General features: G+C 34.6%; 1 protein-coding gene across 1 annotated transcript; it reads right to left on the bottom strand.

Moving 5' to 3' along the window:
- Positions 1–11,111: 11,111 nt before the first annotated feature.
- On the bottom strand, positions 11,112–18,544 carry LOC143580639 (potassium channel KOR1-like). Its single transcript, XM_077063605.1, has 12 exons — positions 18,534–18,544; positions 14,808–15,032; positions 14,675–14,738; positions 14,234–14,573; positions 13,809–14,104; positions 13,430–13,510; positions 13,109–13,207; positions 12,789–13,010; positions 12,482–12,670; positions 12,008–12,083; positions 11,431–11,725; positions 11,112–11,347 (listed from the first exon to the last, which is right to left on the bottom strand). The coding sequence occupies exons 1-12, from the start codon at positions 18,542–18,544 to the stop codon at positions 11,254–11,256; spliced, it is 1,992 nt and encodes a 663-aa protein (XP_076919720.1). The 3' UTR covers positions 11,112–11,253.
- Between the last annotated feature and the right edge of the window lie 554 nt (positions 18,545–19,098).

The raw sequence follows: 19,098 nt of genomic DNA, 5'->3' as shown, positions 1-19,098 counted from the left end.
AGACCAAGCTACAAACCAATGGGGAGATTGTTGGGCCTAGATTAATGTGGTTTGTACTTAGTCAATGTGTATTTGGTTTAAGCTTGTAATGTGGGCCGGGTTTAATATGTAAGCCGAGATCCCTTTAGGATCTCGGTGGGCTTTTGGTCAGTTTGGTCTTGGTTGCTTGGTTCCCTATATATAGTTCATGTATTGTATAGGGTTCGGGTTAGTTCATTCACTTGTAATTTTGTCGTCTACGTGTTTACTAGACGAGATTGTAATAGTGCTTAAGCACCCGACGTATATCAATAATACGTGTGTTTTGAAGCAATCCCCATGTTACGTACTTGTGCTTATTTGTGTTCTTGAGTCACCAAGTGTTGGTGTTCCGCACCAATACTTGTTTGTTGATATCATAATTGTAGTGATCCAGATTCGGGACTTACAATCATTTGGTTAAATCTTTTGCAATTGAGTTGATGATTGAATTGTTATTGACCATATTTGATTGTGGATTGAGTTTAATTATGAACTGGTTGAGTATTATGATTGTTTTCTTAAGTATTTGCTGTTGTCCAGCCAAAACACATGAGTGGCTAAACTTGTTAGTTCTACCTAGGTTTGATGAAAATTGTTTGATTTTGATGAGTGTTATAGATTGTTTAATCAAATGACTTGAATTACTTCGATTGGTTGAATTTTTTTTTGATTTATTGTTGTTTGTTTGATTCTTTAAGGTGTTTTGTTGAATGTATTTTGGTATAATTCAGTGGGTAAACACCTTCTTAGAGAGCGAGAGGTGATAAGAATTAAATTCGTCCCATAGCCTTTGCTTGTTAGGATTAGGAATGCGTTGAAAGCGGGTTCGGTTTGTGTTAAGCTAAATTGTTCCTTTATCCTTGGTTGTGTAGTATTCATTTCCATTAGGGTCGAGTGTCATGAGTCCGAGAGGAGAGTCGACATTAGAACACCTTAGTAATCGTTTTCCGGTTTGTTTTTAAAATCAATTAAGTGTAAGTTAGGGTTTGTTAGTGAGACCAAAAGGTGATCTAGCTAGCTTGAGTGAACCTTAGTTATGTCATTTTTAGATACAGTGTCGTGAGATCATTCAATCCATTAGCTTGTTAGACCGTCAAATTGATTCTTACCTAGGTAGACGTTTTCTCCATATTCGTTTAAAACCTCATAAGTTTTGTATGTTAGTCCAGTTAGTCCAATTAATTAATTTACTCAAAGTAATTTAGTTCAAGTAGTTTAATTATTAAAAATCAACTAAAAATATTATTCTTAGGAAGGTCTTGTCAAGGTTTTAGTATTCATAGGCGTTCTCACGTGTCCTTGTGTTCGATACTTGGACTTCTTAGGTCTATGCTACTTATGAGCAGTACACTTGCCGGTTGTGTGTGGTGTTATTAGGAAGTTCCGTTTTAAAAATAAAGCTTAGTTGTGAGTCATGTAGAAAAAAACACTCATTTGACACACATCAGGAACCTCAGGTTCCTCGAGTTTCAATGTCAAAATCGAGAAAGGATCCTGAAAGAAAATTTATTCGCACGTTGCGATACACTCGACCAGATTCTTTATGGGTTATACCTTTATACCCGATGGAACATGATTTTCATCCTTACTTCCTTTGTTGGTTGTACTTTATGTTAATGGGTGAAGCTAGTATCTTTATGGATCGTGAATATACGAGATATGATGTAATAAGAGTTTATGATCCGATGTGACTGGTTAATTGCTCACAGAAAGACATTGAAGTGTTACATTTGAGCAGGATACCTATTTCGGACGTCAAAGTTAAAACTCAAGCAAATCTGTTCCAGAAGGTAGTTGATTTATGTTTCGAGAAAAATATACACTCTGGACGTGCTTGGAAAACCAACTGGATAGAGATAAGTGAACAAGATCCTATTGAGGCGGAGTTTGAGGCAGAACGTCATGAGAGGACTACTCGGGCCTCATGGAATCGTTTTCAATATTTGCCAAGCCGAGTACCTCGTCCATCATCACAAACAAAGAAACCGTCGTTTGAAGAGACAAGGAAAGCGTATCGCAAGAAACACTTTGGTATGGATTAGATACGTAAGTGCCTAGCACTATCCAAATGGGGGTTTGTTAGTGAAAAATGTCTAATGGTAGGTCTTGTGGGTTTAAACGAGCTGATTTTGTCATAATAGATTGTTAGGGGCGTATAAGTCACTTTTCCCTGTTCATAAGACTTATACGGGTGTATAAGTCTTATACGCTTATACGCCCAGAGGCCAAGTTGTATAATTATGTGAAAATTTGTCATATTTTAAAACTCTTGGATAATTGTTGTATGTTGGGATGAGGAATAATGAAGATTGAATTCTTCTCAACCTCTCTAAAAATGGCTAAGTATGGATACCGAGCACACTTAGGCCTCCCAGCAAGCTTTTACTTAATTTAGCAAGGTATTTTGCCTTTCGGGCAAGGTTATCTTCCTGAGGTCTTCTTAAGTGTAAGTTCAAGCCTACTTCACTTTGTCTAGCAAGGTTGTTCTTCTATTCAAGCAAGGTTTGTTTCCTAGCAAACCCTTTGCTAAACCAAGCTGATACCAAGTCTTTTGGAAGATCTAGCAAGGTTTATTTAATAAACAGTGGTCCCAACAAGCTTGAAGGAAGTTGATCAAGAATTTATCTACGTACTTATGCGGAGCAAGGTTCAACTCAGAGCAAGCTACAGTGTTACCGGCACACTTGGGTTTGTTCAATAAGTTAAAGTTAACAAAGAGTTGAAGGGATCTCTGAAGAACAAGTTTGCTCGTAGGACTATATCGAGCTAAGTTTGATATGGTTAAGAGGATTGAAGTCTCCTAGATGGATACTTTCTAAGCAAAATATCCTAATTAAAGTTTGCCTGAAGAACTGTTTACCAGCACAGTTTATGGTTACCAGGTCTGCTCGAAGAAGACAAAAGCTGCAAAGCTTGCTGAAGACCTGTTTACACTTTGAATCTTTTGTATTTTGTTTGAATATGTAATGTCTCTATTATTAGGGTTTCTATAAGGAATGTCAGGTGTCAGGGCAGGCCTATAAAAGAAATAATTTAGGGCACGCCTTGAGAGAGACACGAGACACACATAGACCTAAACCTGATTGTGATTTTGATGGCTGACTCATTCCTGCACGGAAATCTTCCATAAAATCCAAACATTCCATTCTGAAACCCTAATTGATTTTCGTTGTATCTGACTTAAAACTAATGGAAAACTTTTGAGTTATGGTGTGTGTTTGTTACCTTTGTGTCTATTAAGCAACATTTAGGGTGTTAGTGTGTCCGCCATTAATACTCTATTGTTCTTACCCTAAATAGTAAGTTGTTAACCTTCTTGTCAACACTTAATGTGTGGGTCGTTAACCTTTTCAAATGACCAATGCACTCATTGCACCCATGGGAAACTTATCCACAAAGAATCAACAACAAATTCCTATAATAGAAGAGCCAAGTGAGCATGTTGGTGATACACCAAGGAGTTTTGTTGCTGGAAGTTCAAGTAATCACGGTGGACAATCAAGATTTAATGTCCAGCTGATTGATGACAATGACACATCCTCTAAGGCAAGTGGGCATGCTCATTATAGTGGTGGCAATTCTAATCAAGTAAATGAGTACCAAGTCTTGTTCGCAATGTTTACTGATTCATATAATGCCTTTGTTGCCAAGAATCTGGCCCATACCAGTGTTGTTCCAGAGGACCTTGAGCAAATTGATGCAGATGACCTAGAAGACATGGATCTAAAATGGCAGGCTGCCATGCTAGCCTTGAGGAGCAAGAGATTGTTCAACAGAACAGGAAGGTCCTTTATGTCTGGTCCTAATGACAGGATTGGATTTGATAAATCAAAAGCAATTTGCTACAACTTTTAGCAACCATGACATTTTGCAAGGGAGTGCAATCAACCAATAAACTTCCAAAACAATCAGTTTGCTCAACCAGGAACCAGAATCAAGGCCAACAGAGTTTAACAACAACTACAACAACCAACAACCATATAACCATCAAGTTATCCCCCAACACTAGAACTTTCAAAGAAATAATCAGAACCCTCCACAAGCTCCTACAAACACCAACAGGAACAATGTCAATCATCCCATAAATCAAGGAAATGTTGAAGTAGCTGCTCAATAAGAAGGTGAATTTGATTGGAGTGATCATGCCAATGATATTGAGAAGGCAAATGTGGCTTTCATGGCTAAAATTGAAAATGAAGCTGAATCATCTACATCTCAGGTACTTTCAAACTCAAAACTTGAATTACTTGAAATGATTGAATCGCTAAGAATGACAGTTGGTAAGCTTGAAAGTGAATGCTTTAAGAAGCAGAGTATGATTAATGTGTATGAGGCTAGTGACATGACCTATGAAGAAAGAATAAAAAGCCTAGAACAAGACTATATGGACAGTTACATGGTACAATCTAGGTATGATAGATGGGTTGAAGAAGATGTTTCTTTAAGAGAAAGTGAAGAATACCACACTTCAAGTTGAAAATGAGTTCTTGAAAAATCTAGTTTCAACTGGAAACATCTGTGGGAAGCTTAACAAGATCAAAGAAGAAAATAAATACAAGGTTGTTCCTCCACCTTTCAATGACAACTACTCATTGAAGGTTGACAAAGAAAAGAGACACGAGACACACCTAGACCTAGACCTGATTGTGATTTTGACGGCTGACTCATTCCTGCACGGAAATCTGCCATAAAATCCAAACATTCCATTCTGAAACCCTAATTGATTTTCGTTGTATCTGACTTAATTCTAATAGAAATAGTTTGAGTTACAGTATGTGTTGGTTACCTTTGTGTCTATTAAGAAACATTTAGGGTGTTAGTGTTTTCGCCATTACTACTCTATTGTTCTTACCATAAATAGTAAGTCCTTAACCTTCTTGTGAACATTTAACGTGTGGGTTACGAAAGTGGTATATTGAGTGATTGAGTGATATATACGGGACCGAAAAGTGGTATCAAAGCTTGTTCCTGCTATTTGGGTAAAGAATTGTTGCTAAATATTGCTGATTTTAAAGATGAAGAATGACGTCAGCTGACAACTGTTCCATTGATTTGTGACGCCAGCTGTCATGTTCTTCATTTTTACCAGATCTGCAATATTTGTGAGGTTTAAAAGTGTCTTCTTTCTCTGATCTGCATTAAAGTTTTCATTTTTATTATATCTTGCTCTAAACCGACCAGATATATCAGATCTGAGGATTTCATCCACAGATCTGATTATTTTTCAAAAGAGTGTTTAAGATTTTATTTAAGTTTATCAACTTTTCTCTGTTTTTCAAAATATATCAAAAATACAAAAAGATGCCTGGTTCTCTGGATGAGCAAGAGGTGTCTACTAACAAGATACCTAAATTGTACGGACAGGAAAATTATTAAATGGAAAGTGTTGTTTGAAGCCGCATTTTGCTATAATGATGTTGATATGTGGCATTCAATCAAGAATGAACCCTATGTGCCATATGGAACCAACAACAATCAGACTGTTGAGGCCAGAATGAAGAAGGATGGCAAAGCCTTAGCCATGCTGAAGTTGGGATTATCATGGGAGATTTTGACTAAAGTTGCTCACCATACAACAACCAAAGCCATGTATGATGCTTTGTTGGAGATGTTTGAAGGAAATACGAAACTGAAGAATATCAATAAAGAAAGGCTGAAGCAACAACTTGATCGATTCAAGTATTAAGATGGTGATAGACTGATATCTGTATTGGAAATACTTCTGACTATTGTCAATGAAATCAGGACAACTGATTATGCAGTCACAGATTCTGATCTGAATATAAAATTACTTGTTGATTCAAAGATTTGACATGATATGACTAAGGGAGATTGGAATCTTCTCTACAATCCTCAGAAATGGCTAATTATGGATACCGAGCACACTTGGACCTCTTAGCAAGGATTACTTGTCCTATCAAGGTATTTTGCTCTTCGAGCAAAGTTATCTTCTTGAAGTCTTCTTAAGTGTCAATCCGAGCAGGGTCCACTTTGTCTAGCAAAGGTGTTCTTCAAGTCGAGCACAGTTTGTTTACTAGCAAACCCTTGACTAAACAAAGCTTTTGAAGCCAAGTATTTGGAAGATCTAGCAAGGTTTGATTAATAAACAGTAATCCGAGCATACTAGTGTAAACATGATCAAGAAATATTCTAAGGACTTTCTCTAGCAAGGTTCAACTCCTAGCAAGCTACAGTGTTCATAGCACAAGTCAAACAGTGTTCCTAGCACACTTTGGCTTGCTTAATAAGTTATTCTTTAACAAAGAGTTGAAGGGATTCATGAAAAACAGTTTGCTCGTAGGACCATATGGAGAAAAGTTTGCTATGGTCAAGAAGATTGAAGTCTGCTAGGTGAGTATTTTCTAAGGAAAATACTCTAAGTAAATTCTACCCAGAGAACTGTTTAGCAGCACACTTCAAGGTTACCAGGTCTGCTCGAAGAAGACAAAAGACACAAAGTCTACCCGGAAGACGTGTTTTTACGCTTAGAATGTTTTGTAATATGTTTTATGATTACGTACCAATCATTAGGGTTTCTAAAAGAAATGACAAATGTCAGGAGGCTGGCCTATAACTAGAATGATATAGGGCACGCCTCCAACGAACAAATTTTGCCACTTTACACTTTTCAGACATACTGAATATTCCTGAGTGAGTGTGACGGTTGTTCTAAGATTAGTACGGATAAACATTCCTTACAAGAAACTCTAATTGATATACATTTGTATGAAACATTCTATAAATGGAAATCTTTTGAGTTATTATTTGTGTTTGTTACATCTAATAATCTTTAGGCAACAGATAGTGTTTGTTGGTGATTCTGCCGTTAACTAACATCTATTCTTACCCTAAATAGCAAAGTCATCAACCTTCTTGTCGACACAGTTACTGTGTGGGTTGTGACATTTATTGTGTGTTTGAGTGATCAATACGGGACCGGCAAGTGGTATCAGAGCTGGTTTGTTGTTGTTTGGGTGAAGAATCGTTGCTTATTGTTGATTATTTGAAGCTGAAGAATGACGTGAGCTAAGTATTGTTCCATTGGATCCTGACGTCAGCAACTCTGTTTTTCTTCATTCTTCCAGATCTGCAATATTTGGTGTTTTCTTTCACTTGTTTTACTAAAAGTTTGCATTTTTATTATTAGATCTTGCTCCAATCGAATCAGATACATCAGATCTGAAGATTTATCTCTCAGATCTGATTGATTTTTTAAATTTGATTTTAAATTTGTTTAAACTTTTCTCTGTTTTTCTTTAAAATCAATTTACAAAGTACCAAAATATGTCTGGTTTTGAAGAGCAAGAAGTGTCTACTAACAAAATTCCAAGATTGTATGCAAAGGAAAATTTCATCAAGTGGAAAGTGTTGTTTGAGGCTGCAGTGTGCTATAAAGACGTTGACATGTGGAACTCCATCAAGAATGGTCCATATGTGGCTGAAGGTGCAAACCCTAACCAAGCCGTGGGAGATAGAATGAGGAAGGTGGATGACAGTGCCCTTGCTATGATCAAGCTGGGTCTGTCTTAGGAAATCTTAACAAAGGTTGCACATCATACAACAGCCAAAGCTAAGTATGATGCAATCCTTGAAATGTTTGAAGGCAATTCAGAGCTGAAGAACATCAAAAAAGCAAAGACTCAAACAACAACTTGATAGGTTCAAATATAAATATGAGGAATTGAAATCAATTCTTGATAGAAGCTATAGTGAATGATCTCAGACTCACTGATTATGTAATGACTGATTCTGATTTGAACAATAAACTGTTGTCATCAATGCCAAAGGAGTGGTATACATCTAGCAAGTTCATTCTTCAGAAACCAAATTATGAACAACTCAAGCTGGATGATGTAATTTGCTTTCTTCAAGTTGCTGAGATAGAAATGATTAAGAACAAAATGATAAAGGAAGAGAAACCATGTTTCCCGGTGTCCAAAGCACTTATTGCACCTATGAGAAACTTGTCCACCAAAAACTAGCAACAAATCCCTATCATAGAAGAACCTACTGAACATGGTGTTGATACACCTAAAGCATTTGTTGGTGGTAGTTCAAGTAACCAAGGAAGCCAATCAAGGTTTAATGTCCAACTCATAGATGACAATGATTCTGCCTCCATGGCAAGTGGACATTTACCTTATGTTGGTGGAAACAATGGTCAAGATAGTGAAACTCAAGCATTGTTCTCTATGTTTACAGAGTCTTACAACGCATTTGTAGCCAAAAACATGGTCAAGGAAGATGATTTGGAACAGATTGATGTTGATGATCTTAAAGACATGGACTTGAAGTGGCAGGCTGCAATGCTGGCACTTAGAAGCAAAAGGTTGTTTAATAGGACTGGAAGGTCTCTAGTGTCAGGTCCAAATGAGAAGATTGGGTTTGAGAAATCTAAGGCAATCTGCTACAATTTCCAGCAACCAGGACACTTTGCTAGAGAATGCAACCAACCAAGAAACTTCCAAGTGAATCAGTACCATAACCAACGACCAAGGAATCAGTACCAATACCAGCAAAACTATCCAAGAAACAACAATTACAACAACACCAATTTTAACAACTACCAGCAGCCAGAAATGAACAATCAGCAAGTTGTACCTCAGAACCAAAATTACCAAAGAAACAACCAAAACCCTCCAAATGCTCCCAACAACCTCAACAGAAACAATTAAAATCAGCCCAGAAACCAAGGAAATGTAGCACTTGCTGCACAACAAGAAGGGAATTTTTATTGGAGTGATCATGCAGATGACATCACCAAGGCCAATGTTGCATTAATGGCAAAAGTTGAAAATGATGCTGAATCTTCTTCTTCACATGTACACCCAACCTCCACACTTGATTTACTTGAAACAATTGATGCATTGAATGTGAAAGTATGTAAGTTGGAGAGTGAATGCTTTAGAAAATAGAGCATGATAAATGGGTATCAAGAAAGTGATATAATTTATGAAGAAAAGATCAGAAGCCTTGACTATGACTGTGTAAATAGTTATAGAACTCAGTCAAGATATGTGACTGAAATTGATGGCCTTAGAAAATGGTTGTTGAAGAAAAGGTGAAAAATACCAAGTTACAAGTTGAGATTGAGTTTCTAAAGAACTTAGTATCTGCTGGAAACATTTGTGGTATTTTGAACAAGATAAGAGAAGAAGATAAATACAAAGTTGTTCCATCACCATTCAACAACAACTATTCTCTTAATGTTGACAAAGAAAAGAAAGATGGATATCTTCAACAACTTGAGATGTTTTTCAAGATAAAGAAGAATTCATTGACAACTACAGAATGGTTGAGGCTAATAAAGATGGAGAGTTTGTTGTGAAGGAAGAAGTAACGGATGATAAGTCAATTGGTGTGCAAGTTTCTGAAGATGACTTCAATGATGATTATCTGAATGTGGATGATTGAAGTGACTTAAGTGATCAAATCTCAGATAAAGAAATCCAAGCTACAGAAAGAAATAGAAGACAGAAGAAACCTGATTCAATTGACAAATTACCTGATCTGCCTAATATGACTCCCAAAATGATAAAAAATAATGAAAAGATGAGAAGAGAACATGCTTCTTTTGACATATGTGAAAGGTCAAAAGTAAGCTACAATGTTGTTAGGCCACCAAGCAAGACTGTTTTAAAATAATTATTTTTAATTAAAAACAATTTTTTTGAAGATTTTAGTAGAATATTTATAAATGCTTTTAGTCAATTGACTGTTTGACTAGTCATAGTAAAGTGACTACTATATAAAAGTGACCAAATAGTAAACAGAGAAATTGACTAGACATTATATTTTAATTGTTTTATTATCTTTTTTATGTTTTCTTGCATAAGATGAGTGTTGATTTTTTTTCTTTTACTACTTTTCACTTCGATTTATTAATTATATAGTTATAAACTGTGTCTAACTGTTTTTATTATATATCTTTTTGTTATTAAAAGTACTAAAAATATGGTATGTGTATATTGAAATTACTTAAAAAAATACTATTATAAAAGTAACTACAAACCTTTTATAAAATGTTTGTAGTCCATTCAATCTTTAACTAGTCATTGTAATAATGACTACTCTATAATTAGTAATGAGTAGCAAAAAGAGACATTGACGAAGACACTATTTTTTTTTTTATTTTAATTGTCTTTCTTTCTTGAAGAAGAAGAGTTTCAACTTTTTTTTCTTTTTTTTTTACTATCTTTGTCTTTGATTTGCTAATTTTTATAGTTATAACTTGTGTCAAATGTTTTTGTGGTATATCTTTTGTTATTTTAAATACTAAAATTTGGTTATTGTATATTGAAATTATTTGTGAATAGTTTATAATAAAAAGAACTACAAGTTTTTCATAAAGTGTTTTTAGCCCATCTAATGTTTGAAGTCATAATTGCATTGAATACTCAATATAAATGGGTAATTAGTAAAAAAAGAAACTGACAATACATTATATTTGGTTATTTTATGTGTTTTCTTGTCTGTTTTTTTTCCTTTTTTTTTTTTTTGCAAAGCTAGAGTTTTGATTTTTTTTTTACTATTTTTTTCTTTAATTTGGTAATTTATATAGTTATAAGTTGTGTCTAATTCTTTTTGTTATATATCATTTGTTATTTTAAGTACTATAAATGGTAAATGTAAACAAGAATTATTTATAAACATTATACAATATAAGGTACCTTGTATACATGAAGCTCTCGCCTCACACTTGAGGCTCTCGCGTTGATGTTTGGGACTTAAATGTTTCAGAGCGCCTAACGCTCTTTTACACCAAGTACAGAACCACAGTCACAGCAGCAGTCACTGTTTTAATTTACTAGATGCAACCACAACCTTAAACGCTTGTAGATAATCAAAATGTTGGACAGGTAATGGTAACGGGATTCGTCGAGGGTTTGATGCAATATATTGGCTAAGAATTTTCCCAAAGTTTTACATGAGGTATCAACATTGACTATGAGTGCAGTCCAACCAACCGACTATAAATGGGGTTACGAGTGAATGCAGGTAACTAAGATTTTTGGAATGTAATAAAGTTTAACTTTTTTCCCAAGTGTATGCAATGTAACCTACGTATGTCGTTCTTCTATTTGCATTTCTGCTTCAACAATTCAGTGACATTATCGGTCATAAATTAGCAATATTACCAACTATCTAAAGGATATATAACTTCACAACACTAGAACTTGAAACATAATTTGAATACTTTTACAATTGATGGAATATATAGAGAGAGAAACATCATGCAATCTTATCTGATATTTCATCTTCAAGTATCTTTATTAGTTTCTTACTTCCACCCACTCGAGCTTCATCAAGAGGTGTGTGACCCCATCTACAACAAACCCAAACAGTTAGCAGCTACAATTAATGAACTATTAGTTGTTTATAAAAGAAAATGTGAAACTTAAAACATACCTATCCTTGGAGAATACACTTCCCCCAGCTTCTAAGATCAACTTAGACATTGAATACAAGCCATCTGCAGCAGCAATATGAAGTGGTGTACGAAGATCATAATTTCTAGAATTCGGATTAATTCCATTATTCAAAAGTCGTTTTAAAAAATCTATGTCCCCCTTTGCAACAGCTGTACAAAGACAGTCTCCAGCATTGCTCATTTCCAAAAATGCCCCTGCTTCCACAAGCATAGAAACCACCATATCGTGACCATTCTTGATTGCTTCAAATAATGGAGTATTTCCATGATTATCTACATTAGAGGTCGCAAATGAATCATTTTTATTACAACAACAACAACAACAATAATAATAATAATAATAATAATATATCTTTGAATTGAGAGATGGTATGTGTGCTTTGACAATACACATTTGGTGAGTATTTGACAACCCCATTTTAGTTGTAATGTTTTTGACCCGTTTTAGATAAAACACATCCCGAGTTGACCAGTTTATAACTAAATGGGCTAAATTTTCACCTCCATTTTAAATATTGTAGCAGGACTAATGCAACATTGCCAAGAAAACCTTACCTGTAGCATTAATTATTACTTCCTTTTGCAAGAAAAACTCAACGAGGTCTGCAAATCCTTTGATTGCTGCAATATGCTGTGAATAGATCATTAGTATGTAGTGTTAGATAATTGTTTATTTACTCGCATTGCTTGAGAAAAAAAATGTTTTCACTAAGCAACAAATTATTAGACGTAATTATCAAAGCTAAAATATTATTTGTTATCTGATATAAATCGACTCAATTAAGAAATTGATATATATTTGAAGAGAGAGAAAACTTGTACTTTTTGTGTTTAGCTTAAATATTTGAAGACTTTTCATGTATTTACTGTTGCATCATACAATAAACTGAGAGAGTGACCATTTCTTTAAAATGACATATATGCTTATTCTTCTATGATATTGTACGTGACTAATTATTTCACAGAAAATGAAAAAGTCTCTAAAATAACTATCATATTTTCTTTTAAAAATAATTTTGGAACTAATACCAATGGTGATCTTCCATCATAATCTTTATTGTTAGAATTTATCCCAGCTTCAACCAAACGCTTTACACGGTAGAGGTCACCATTAAAAACAGCAGAATTTAACCTCAAAGCCAACTCATATTCATGTTTTGCTACATGTAGTGTCAAGTCAGACTCCAATATCTTGTTGTGGAGGCGTGTTTGTTTTTCCTGATAACAAAAAAATGAGATATCATAAAAGAATTTCTAACTTAAAAGCTAATTGTTTGCAATTTCATTAAATAAATACTTCAGAAATCATTTACAATGTTAAACAGAAGTAACTGACCTCAAGGAGGTTATCTAGAATGATCCTCGCATCAGCATAATGTATCTCTAGTATATCTAACAGAGATTGCTTATGAATTCGTAATAGCTTTGACAGCTCAGCAACACGAACTGTATTAGGTACTGGAATGTTACAAAGAACTGACAATTCATTTAGGGAGCTACAAGTTTCCGATATCCTAACACATTTCTCTGCTTCATTCTCACTTCTTTCCACATCCTCCTATACAACAATATTATGCTACTTAGTGTTATATCGTTTTATAACTGACCCGAATCAACCCATTTTTAACTTAATAATCGTATAGCTAAAACTCATACCAACTTCCCATAACAAACTATGTATAGCTGGTCTGCTATATTCCCTTCTGCAATAATCACTTCTCCTGGAAGAAAAAGTTCTTCCTGAACTTTAATCGCCTACAACATAAAAGAACTAAATAAATTATAAGTGAGAAACATTAGTGTCTTACATTTTTGTTGGTGCAAATAGTTTTGTATAGGTGATAAACATGTAAATATTACTTTTTAAATTAAACATGACATGTTAATGGGCATCCAGATAACCCAACAACCAATTGTGTCATCAAAATGAAGAACAAAGTTTGCATCACACTGGAAATTTATTGACAAACAACTTACTATCTGTTTGATAAATGGAAGAGAGCAACCCTTGAAAATAGGAACTTTTGTGATATAAGGATCATATAACTTTTGTGATATCTGTAAAACACAAAACATCAGTATAATATATATATATATATATAACTAAGGAGTTTCCTATGAATGGTAAGAACCAATAGATTTTTTGCATGTGGCATTACAACCTATGGTGAATGAACAATTTTAGAAAACTATGTCAATTTTTGGTAATTTTAAATCTCAACCATTGATTAACATGATTCAATGACTGTGATTTATTCCTAGTCTTCCTAGGAAACTACTTATTTTTAGGATAACCCTCTCATATATATGTGTATATGTATGTATATATATATATATAGACACGCATATATAACACCTTGGCTTTGAAAGTAGCTGGGATATCCTGAAGAACAACAGCTTCATTGTAGTTGGTCTCGTATTGTAACTGCACATGGCTTTTGATCTCTTTACTTATCTGCCTCCCAAGATTATTTTTGTTCATATATTTGATCAAGTCTGTCATTTTATCCCTAAACCTTTCTGTTCTTGATCCTTTCACAATAAGTGCTGCCATATTACCTAGTAAATAAGCACCAAGAATCATGTCACCTGAAATATAGATGATTATGAATATCATTTCTCTATTGTTCACAGCATGTATATCTCCATAACCTGCAATAAATGACATAAATCAGTTACATTTAATAAAGAACATTCTTTAATTTGCAGCTTCAATGGTAGAAGATGGTGGTGGTGATGATGATGATGATGATGATGATGATGATGTGTTGGCTCACTTACCAACAGTTGCCATGGTGACAATGGCAAAATATAGGGAAGTTATATAGCGTGTCCACAAGTCTATATCTCTAAATTGGGAATAACTGTAGTCTCCCATCTTCAAGCTCCCAATCCATGTGTAACCTTCTTTAGTTGGAGGCAGTGTGGTGGCAAGGTAGTAGAAGATACATGCAGCTGTGTGTGTGCAATACAGTTCAACAACAAATAGCTTTATGATTCTGGTTAACAAGTAGTTGATTCGAATATCTTTCTCCAATGTCTCAAAGAACTCAGTCACTCTGAGAGCCCTACTTAGCCTGATCCACAGCAGGTACCTCACAACTTCTTCTCTGTTACAAGCCTGCTCAATTACACAAATATACCCACTCTGTTAATAAATCGAACTGAATACAATCGCGTTGAATTAAATCAAATTGAATCGTATTGTACTAAATCATATACCTTGTAAATGGCGTCCAAGGGCAAACAACCAAGAAAATCAAGTAAGAAGCGAGATTTTAAGTAGCTGAAACAAGGCGATTCGAGTTATAAATAAAAGGAATGATTGATATTGAATTAAAGAAGAAATACCGACCGAAGGGCGATTCGATTATGAGAGCAGACAAGGCGATGGGAGTGAGGGTCCTTGTAGGCGACGAAGAAATGCAGGAAAATGTCGATGAGAAAAGCAAGCTGGCTGGCAATGTCGAGGAGGAATAACTTCTCCGGCAGACCTCGGAAGAACCCGAACTCCAGAGGTGTGAAGAAGGAGGAATAAACCGCCCATACAATTATGAAATGCTTCCATCCTAAATACAACCTGCAATTGCAACCGCATTTTCATTTGTTATATAGTAGGTTAAAAACAAACTATATATGGCGGGTTATGATTTTAAAAGTTAGTCGATTATGTGGTTTTTAGAGCGACGACACTATAAATGGCGGGTTATGATAATCCATTCGACGTGCTTTTATTATAAATTACTAGACGGGTGCCCGCGCGATGCAGCGGGTGTTTGAACCTGTTAATCACGTACAAATATAAGTGTTTATGGTTCAGTTAAAACCTTGAAATTGTTTAAATCGGTCATTGATTTGACTTCTTTTTTCTTTTTCTTTTTTACTTTTGGTTTGTTGGTCGGTTACAAATTTTCAAAATGTAATGAACGGTTGGTCCACGGTTTATATTGGCAACCGGCCTTATGAAACCAGAAAAGGCTGTAAATTAACCTAATTGCAATATGATTCATTTTGTAATCCTTGTTGTTATTATTTCATATCCTAGATCTTCCATTAATATTTACCATTTATGTGGCTAATTAAAATTATCATTTTTTGTTTGTGATCATCTCAAGTATCATATTATGTTGGTTTTTAGTTAAAATTGATGGTACATTTTAATTATTAATTATTTTAAACTAAATTTATTATTGAAGTTTAACTGTGAAACCAAACTGGAACCAGGCCGTTTGCAACAATTCGGTTTCAACTTTCAATGGTTGAGTTTGGTTTTGGACAACAAAAAATCAGTATTAACGGTTGGACTCACAAGTTTTACATAAAAACCATCAAAACCAACACTGAACACCCCTACGTAACATATTAATTTATTTAAAATGAAAAAAAATTACAACAATATCATATCCAAATTAAAGAGAATAAAATGCTCGTTTTTATGGTGCAATTTGTTTATAAAAATATTAACGTATGAAAAGGCTATAGTCGTTTAAAAATCATGGGTGGGAAGTTAGTTTACAAGGTAAATTAAAAACATAATATGGTTAAAGATGAGGGGACCAAACTTGTAAGTTGAATGAATTGTGTTTAAAAGACATATTTACCCTTACTAACACATGTACCTCATGCTTTAAGTGTTGTAAGTTACTTAAAATGGGTGTCTTAATTTGCCATTGTTTGGTGTATTATATATAGTATAAATTTTAGTGGAAAAAATTCTTGTCCTTTAATCCATTTGATGTGCTTTTATTATAAATTATCTTTTTTTTGTTATATTAATTAACTTCATATATAGACAACATCATTTATTTAACACTACATCAAAGATTAGGTTGGAGAATCAAACAAGATCAAGAAGGAACGTAAATCTCTAATAATAAGTAATAATATAACTTATTTAAGGAGAAGTTTATAACTCCGGTAAGGTTAGCAACGATCTGTGCTACTGTTTGGTGGCTTGAATTGAGAAAAACGTAGTACCACTTTTATGTTTACTATGTTTGGTCATTTGGTAATAAAAAAGAATCTTATTATACTATTAAAGCAATATAAGGTTTTTATTTGACTTTTAATTAGCATGTTCACATATGCTTCCAACTAATCAATTTTTCATTTATATAATTTCCATATGTTAATTTGAACAGTAATATTAAACATTAACTCCTAAGTTAAAGAGAGTTTCAAAATAAATGGTTATAATTAAGATTTATTGAGTAATAAAGACAATTAATTGTTTTTATTGTTATTTTTTTTTTTAAATTTTGAGACTTTGTTATTTATTTATCTTTTTTATTTTGGGAATTTATTTATAAATGTTTGGTCTGGATGTATAGATGTTTGGATTGAAATGATGGTTTATTTCACGAGATTTTGATTTTATTGTTATATTCATATTTGTAGCATTCTTTATGTTGTGTGCTTATATGTTTTTATAATTTAAAAAAAAACAGTGTTTATAACACACAACTTATGTTACATCTACACGTTTACGATTAGTAGTTTAAAAATACGACTTGAGCAAATGATGAAGTTTTCATCAATATGTCCTTTTTTGTTTCATGGTATAAGTTAGAATCATGTGGCATAATTGTTATTTTTTTCAATTTGTCTTTGTATGTTGAATTTTTTTAATTAAAACAACAATGTGATATCTTATAATAATAATAATAATAATAATAATAATAATAATAATAAAACACACACACATATATATATAAATTTTTATATATTTTTTGTTCGTGTGTAACAAAAGATCTAAACTAGTAATAATAATGTTACAAAAGTGATATATTATTTTCTTTAAATCCGCATTTATTGGAAATTACATAGTCGAATCAATTTACCGTATGGAATAACCCTTGAGTCCTTGACCAATGCGGGCCAAAAACGTATGTACATTTTACATTTTGTAGTTCTTGTTTGAATTTGGCTAATGGTCATGGGATTTTATTTCAATTATAATAATATATTTTGAATTATTATGTATTAAGAAGGGAAAAGACTCAAATACAAGTGTGAACATAAACCAAGTGAGATTCGACCCATATCAGACCCGTTGTAAAACCCGTTATTTACAATATGGTTGGTTCTCGGGTCCTCTGAATATCATTAAATGGGTCCAGGTCAAGTCTCGTGGGTCTAACCATATTGTCTTTACATAAACCGGATAGGACGAGTGAGACCTGAACTGATCAAACTCAATTATTTACAACAGAGTCGGGTCATAGGTCCTGAGAATACCACTAAACAGGTCAAGATCGGGTCTCGCATGTCTGACCCGTAAGCACACCCCTGCTCAAATATCCTTGTCGATTTATTGTATTAAATTTTAGAAAATATGAAGTAACCGAAAAAATCAACAAAACTCACGTGGTCAAAGTTAACATATTCTGACCTATGATTATGGAAGGAAAACACAACCACCTTACCTTGAAGCAACAATAAAATTACACGAGAGGAAAACGTACGTAGTATTGGGTGTTTTTGGTATTGAAGAAACACAGATCCAATCCCCGGGTATGGGTTCTGGATCTAATGAGTCCACAAGGTAAGATACGATAATTACAACCAAGATATGAGTACAACCTCCCAAAGTCCAGTGACCGGAACCTGCAAAGCACACACCGTGAGTCTCGTTACGTGAAGGACAAGAGGGGGGTCTTCCCGTAACCACCCTCCGGCGTGAGAATAAGTACTGTTCTGTAGAAGATAAGCACTTAAGTAAATTGAGAGAGTACAGTGGGAGTGAATGAATACCTCATGGTAACGAAGAGAGTATTTATAGCCGAAGAGTGTGGGAAGAGTGATTGGGCCAGCTGCCCTTAAGAAGATGCTCTCATAACCACCTGAACACGTGTCCTCTTTTGATAGGTTCGGTTTATACGTTGCATGCGCATGTATAACCACCTAGACACGCGTCCTTTTGGTATAGGTTGATGGGCAACACTGGCCATGTGCACGGTTATAACGGCCTTGCCAGGTGTCCTTTATTGATTGGTTGAGAGGTCACGTATTGCCCAAGAAAGCATCTTGGTAGATCTTCTAGAAGGTATTTGACTGTTGACAGATGTTCCCAAGGTAATACCTCACAGTCATTAACGCGGAAGAAAGTTCCTTCTTGCGGATGACTCCTGAGGGTGCCAAGGTGCTTCTGCATGTTCTCCGAGGGTGTTTCTTCCTCAAATGCTTATGCAGATGGTTTATATGTCCCGCGGGTGAATTGTGGTAGGTTCACGGTTGACCCGCGGGTGTTACTTAAGGGTATTTGGGTCTTTTCAGTACCCTACCTCTATAAGTCCCCTCAGTCCAGTGTTTCTTCCGCGTGAAGTACTTTATGCGGGTGAATTTTGGAGTTAATGTGTATTTGGGGGGTTTTATTCGTTATAAGTTGGTAGAAAATATCTTCTGTTTGTTGTGGATAACCATGAAAAAAAGGACAAGTTGACAGCTTGCAGGAGCGTGTGCAGGTGACAGGACGTTTGTGACGGCTGCAACTGTACCCGACTGTACAACTTTTTCACTTTTTCGAATTTTCCCGCGTGACATGGCGAGTATCTGTTGGTCGAATTTTTATCTCTCCACTATTCGTATCCCATCGCATTAATTGCGATGAGTATATATAGGGGGGGTTAACTTCTTTTTGAAGCTTT

Source organism: Bidens hawaiensis, unplaced genomic scaffold, assembly GCF_021521415.1.
Source record: "Bidens hawaiensis isolate Kalapana, Puna unplaced genomic scaffold, B.hawaiensis_p1.1 tig00030540_1, whole genome shotgun sequence".
Taxonomy (NCBI): Eukaryota; Viridiplantae; Streptophyta; class Magnoliopsida; order Asterales; family Asteraceae; genus Bidens; species Bidens hawaiensis.
This window is presented reverse-complemented; position numbering and strand designations above follow the sequence as displayed.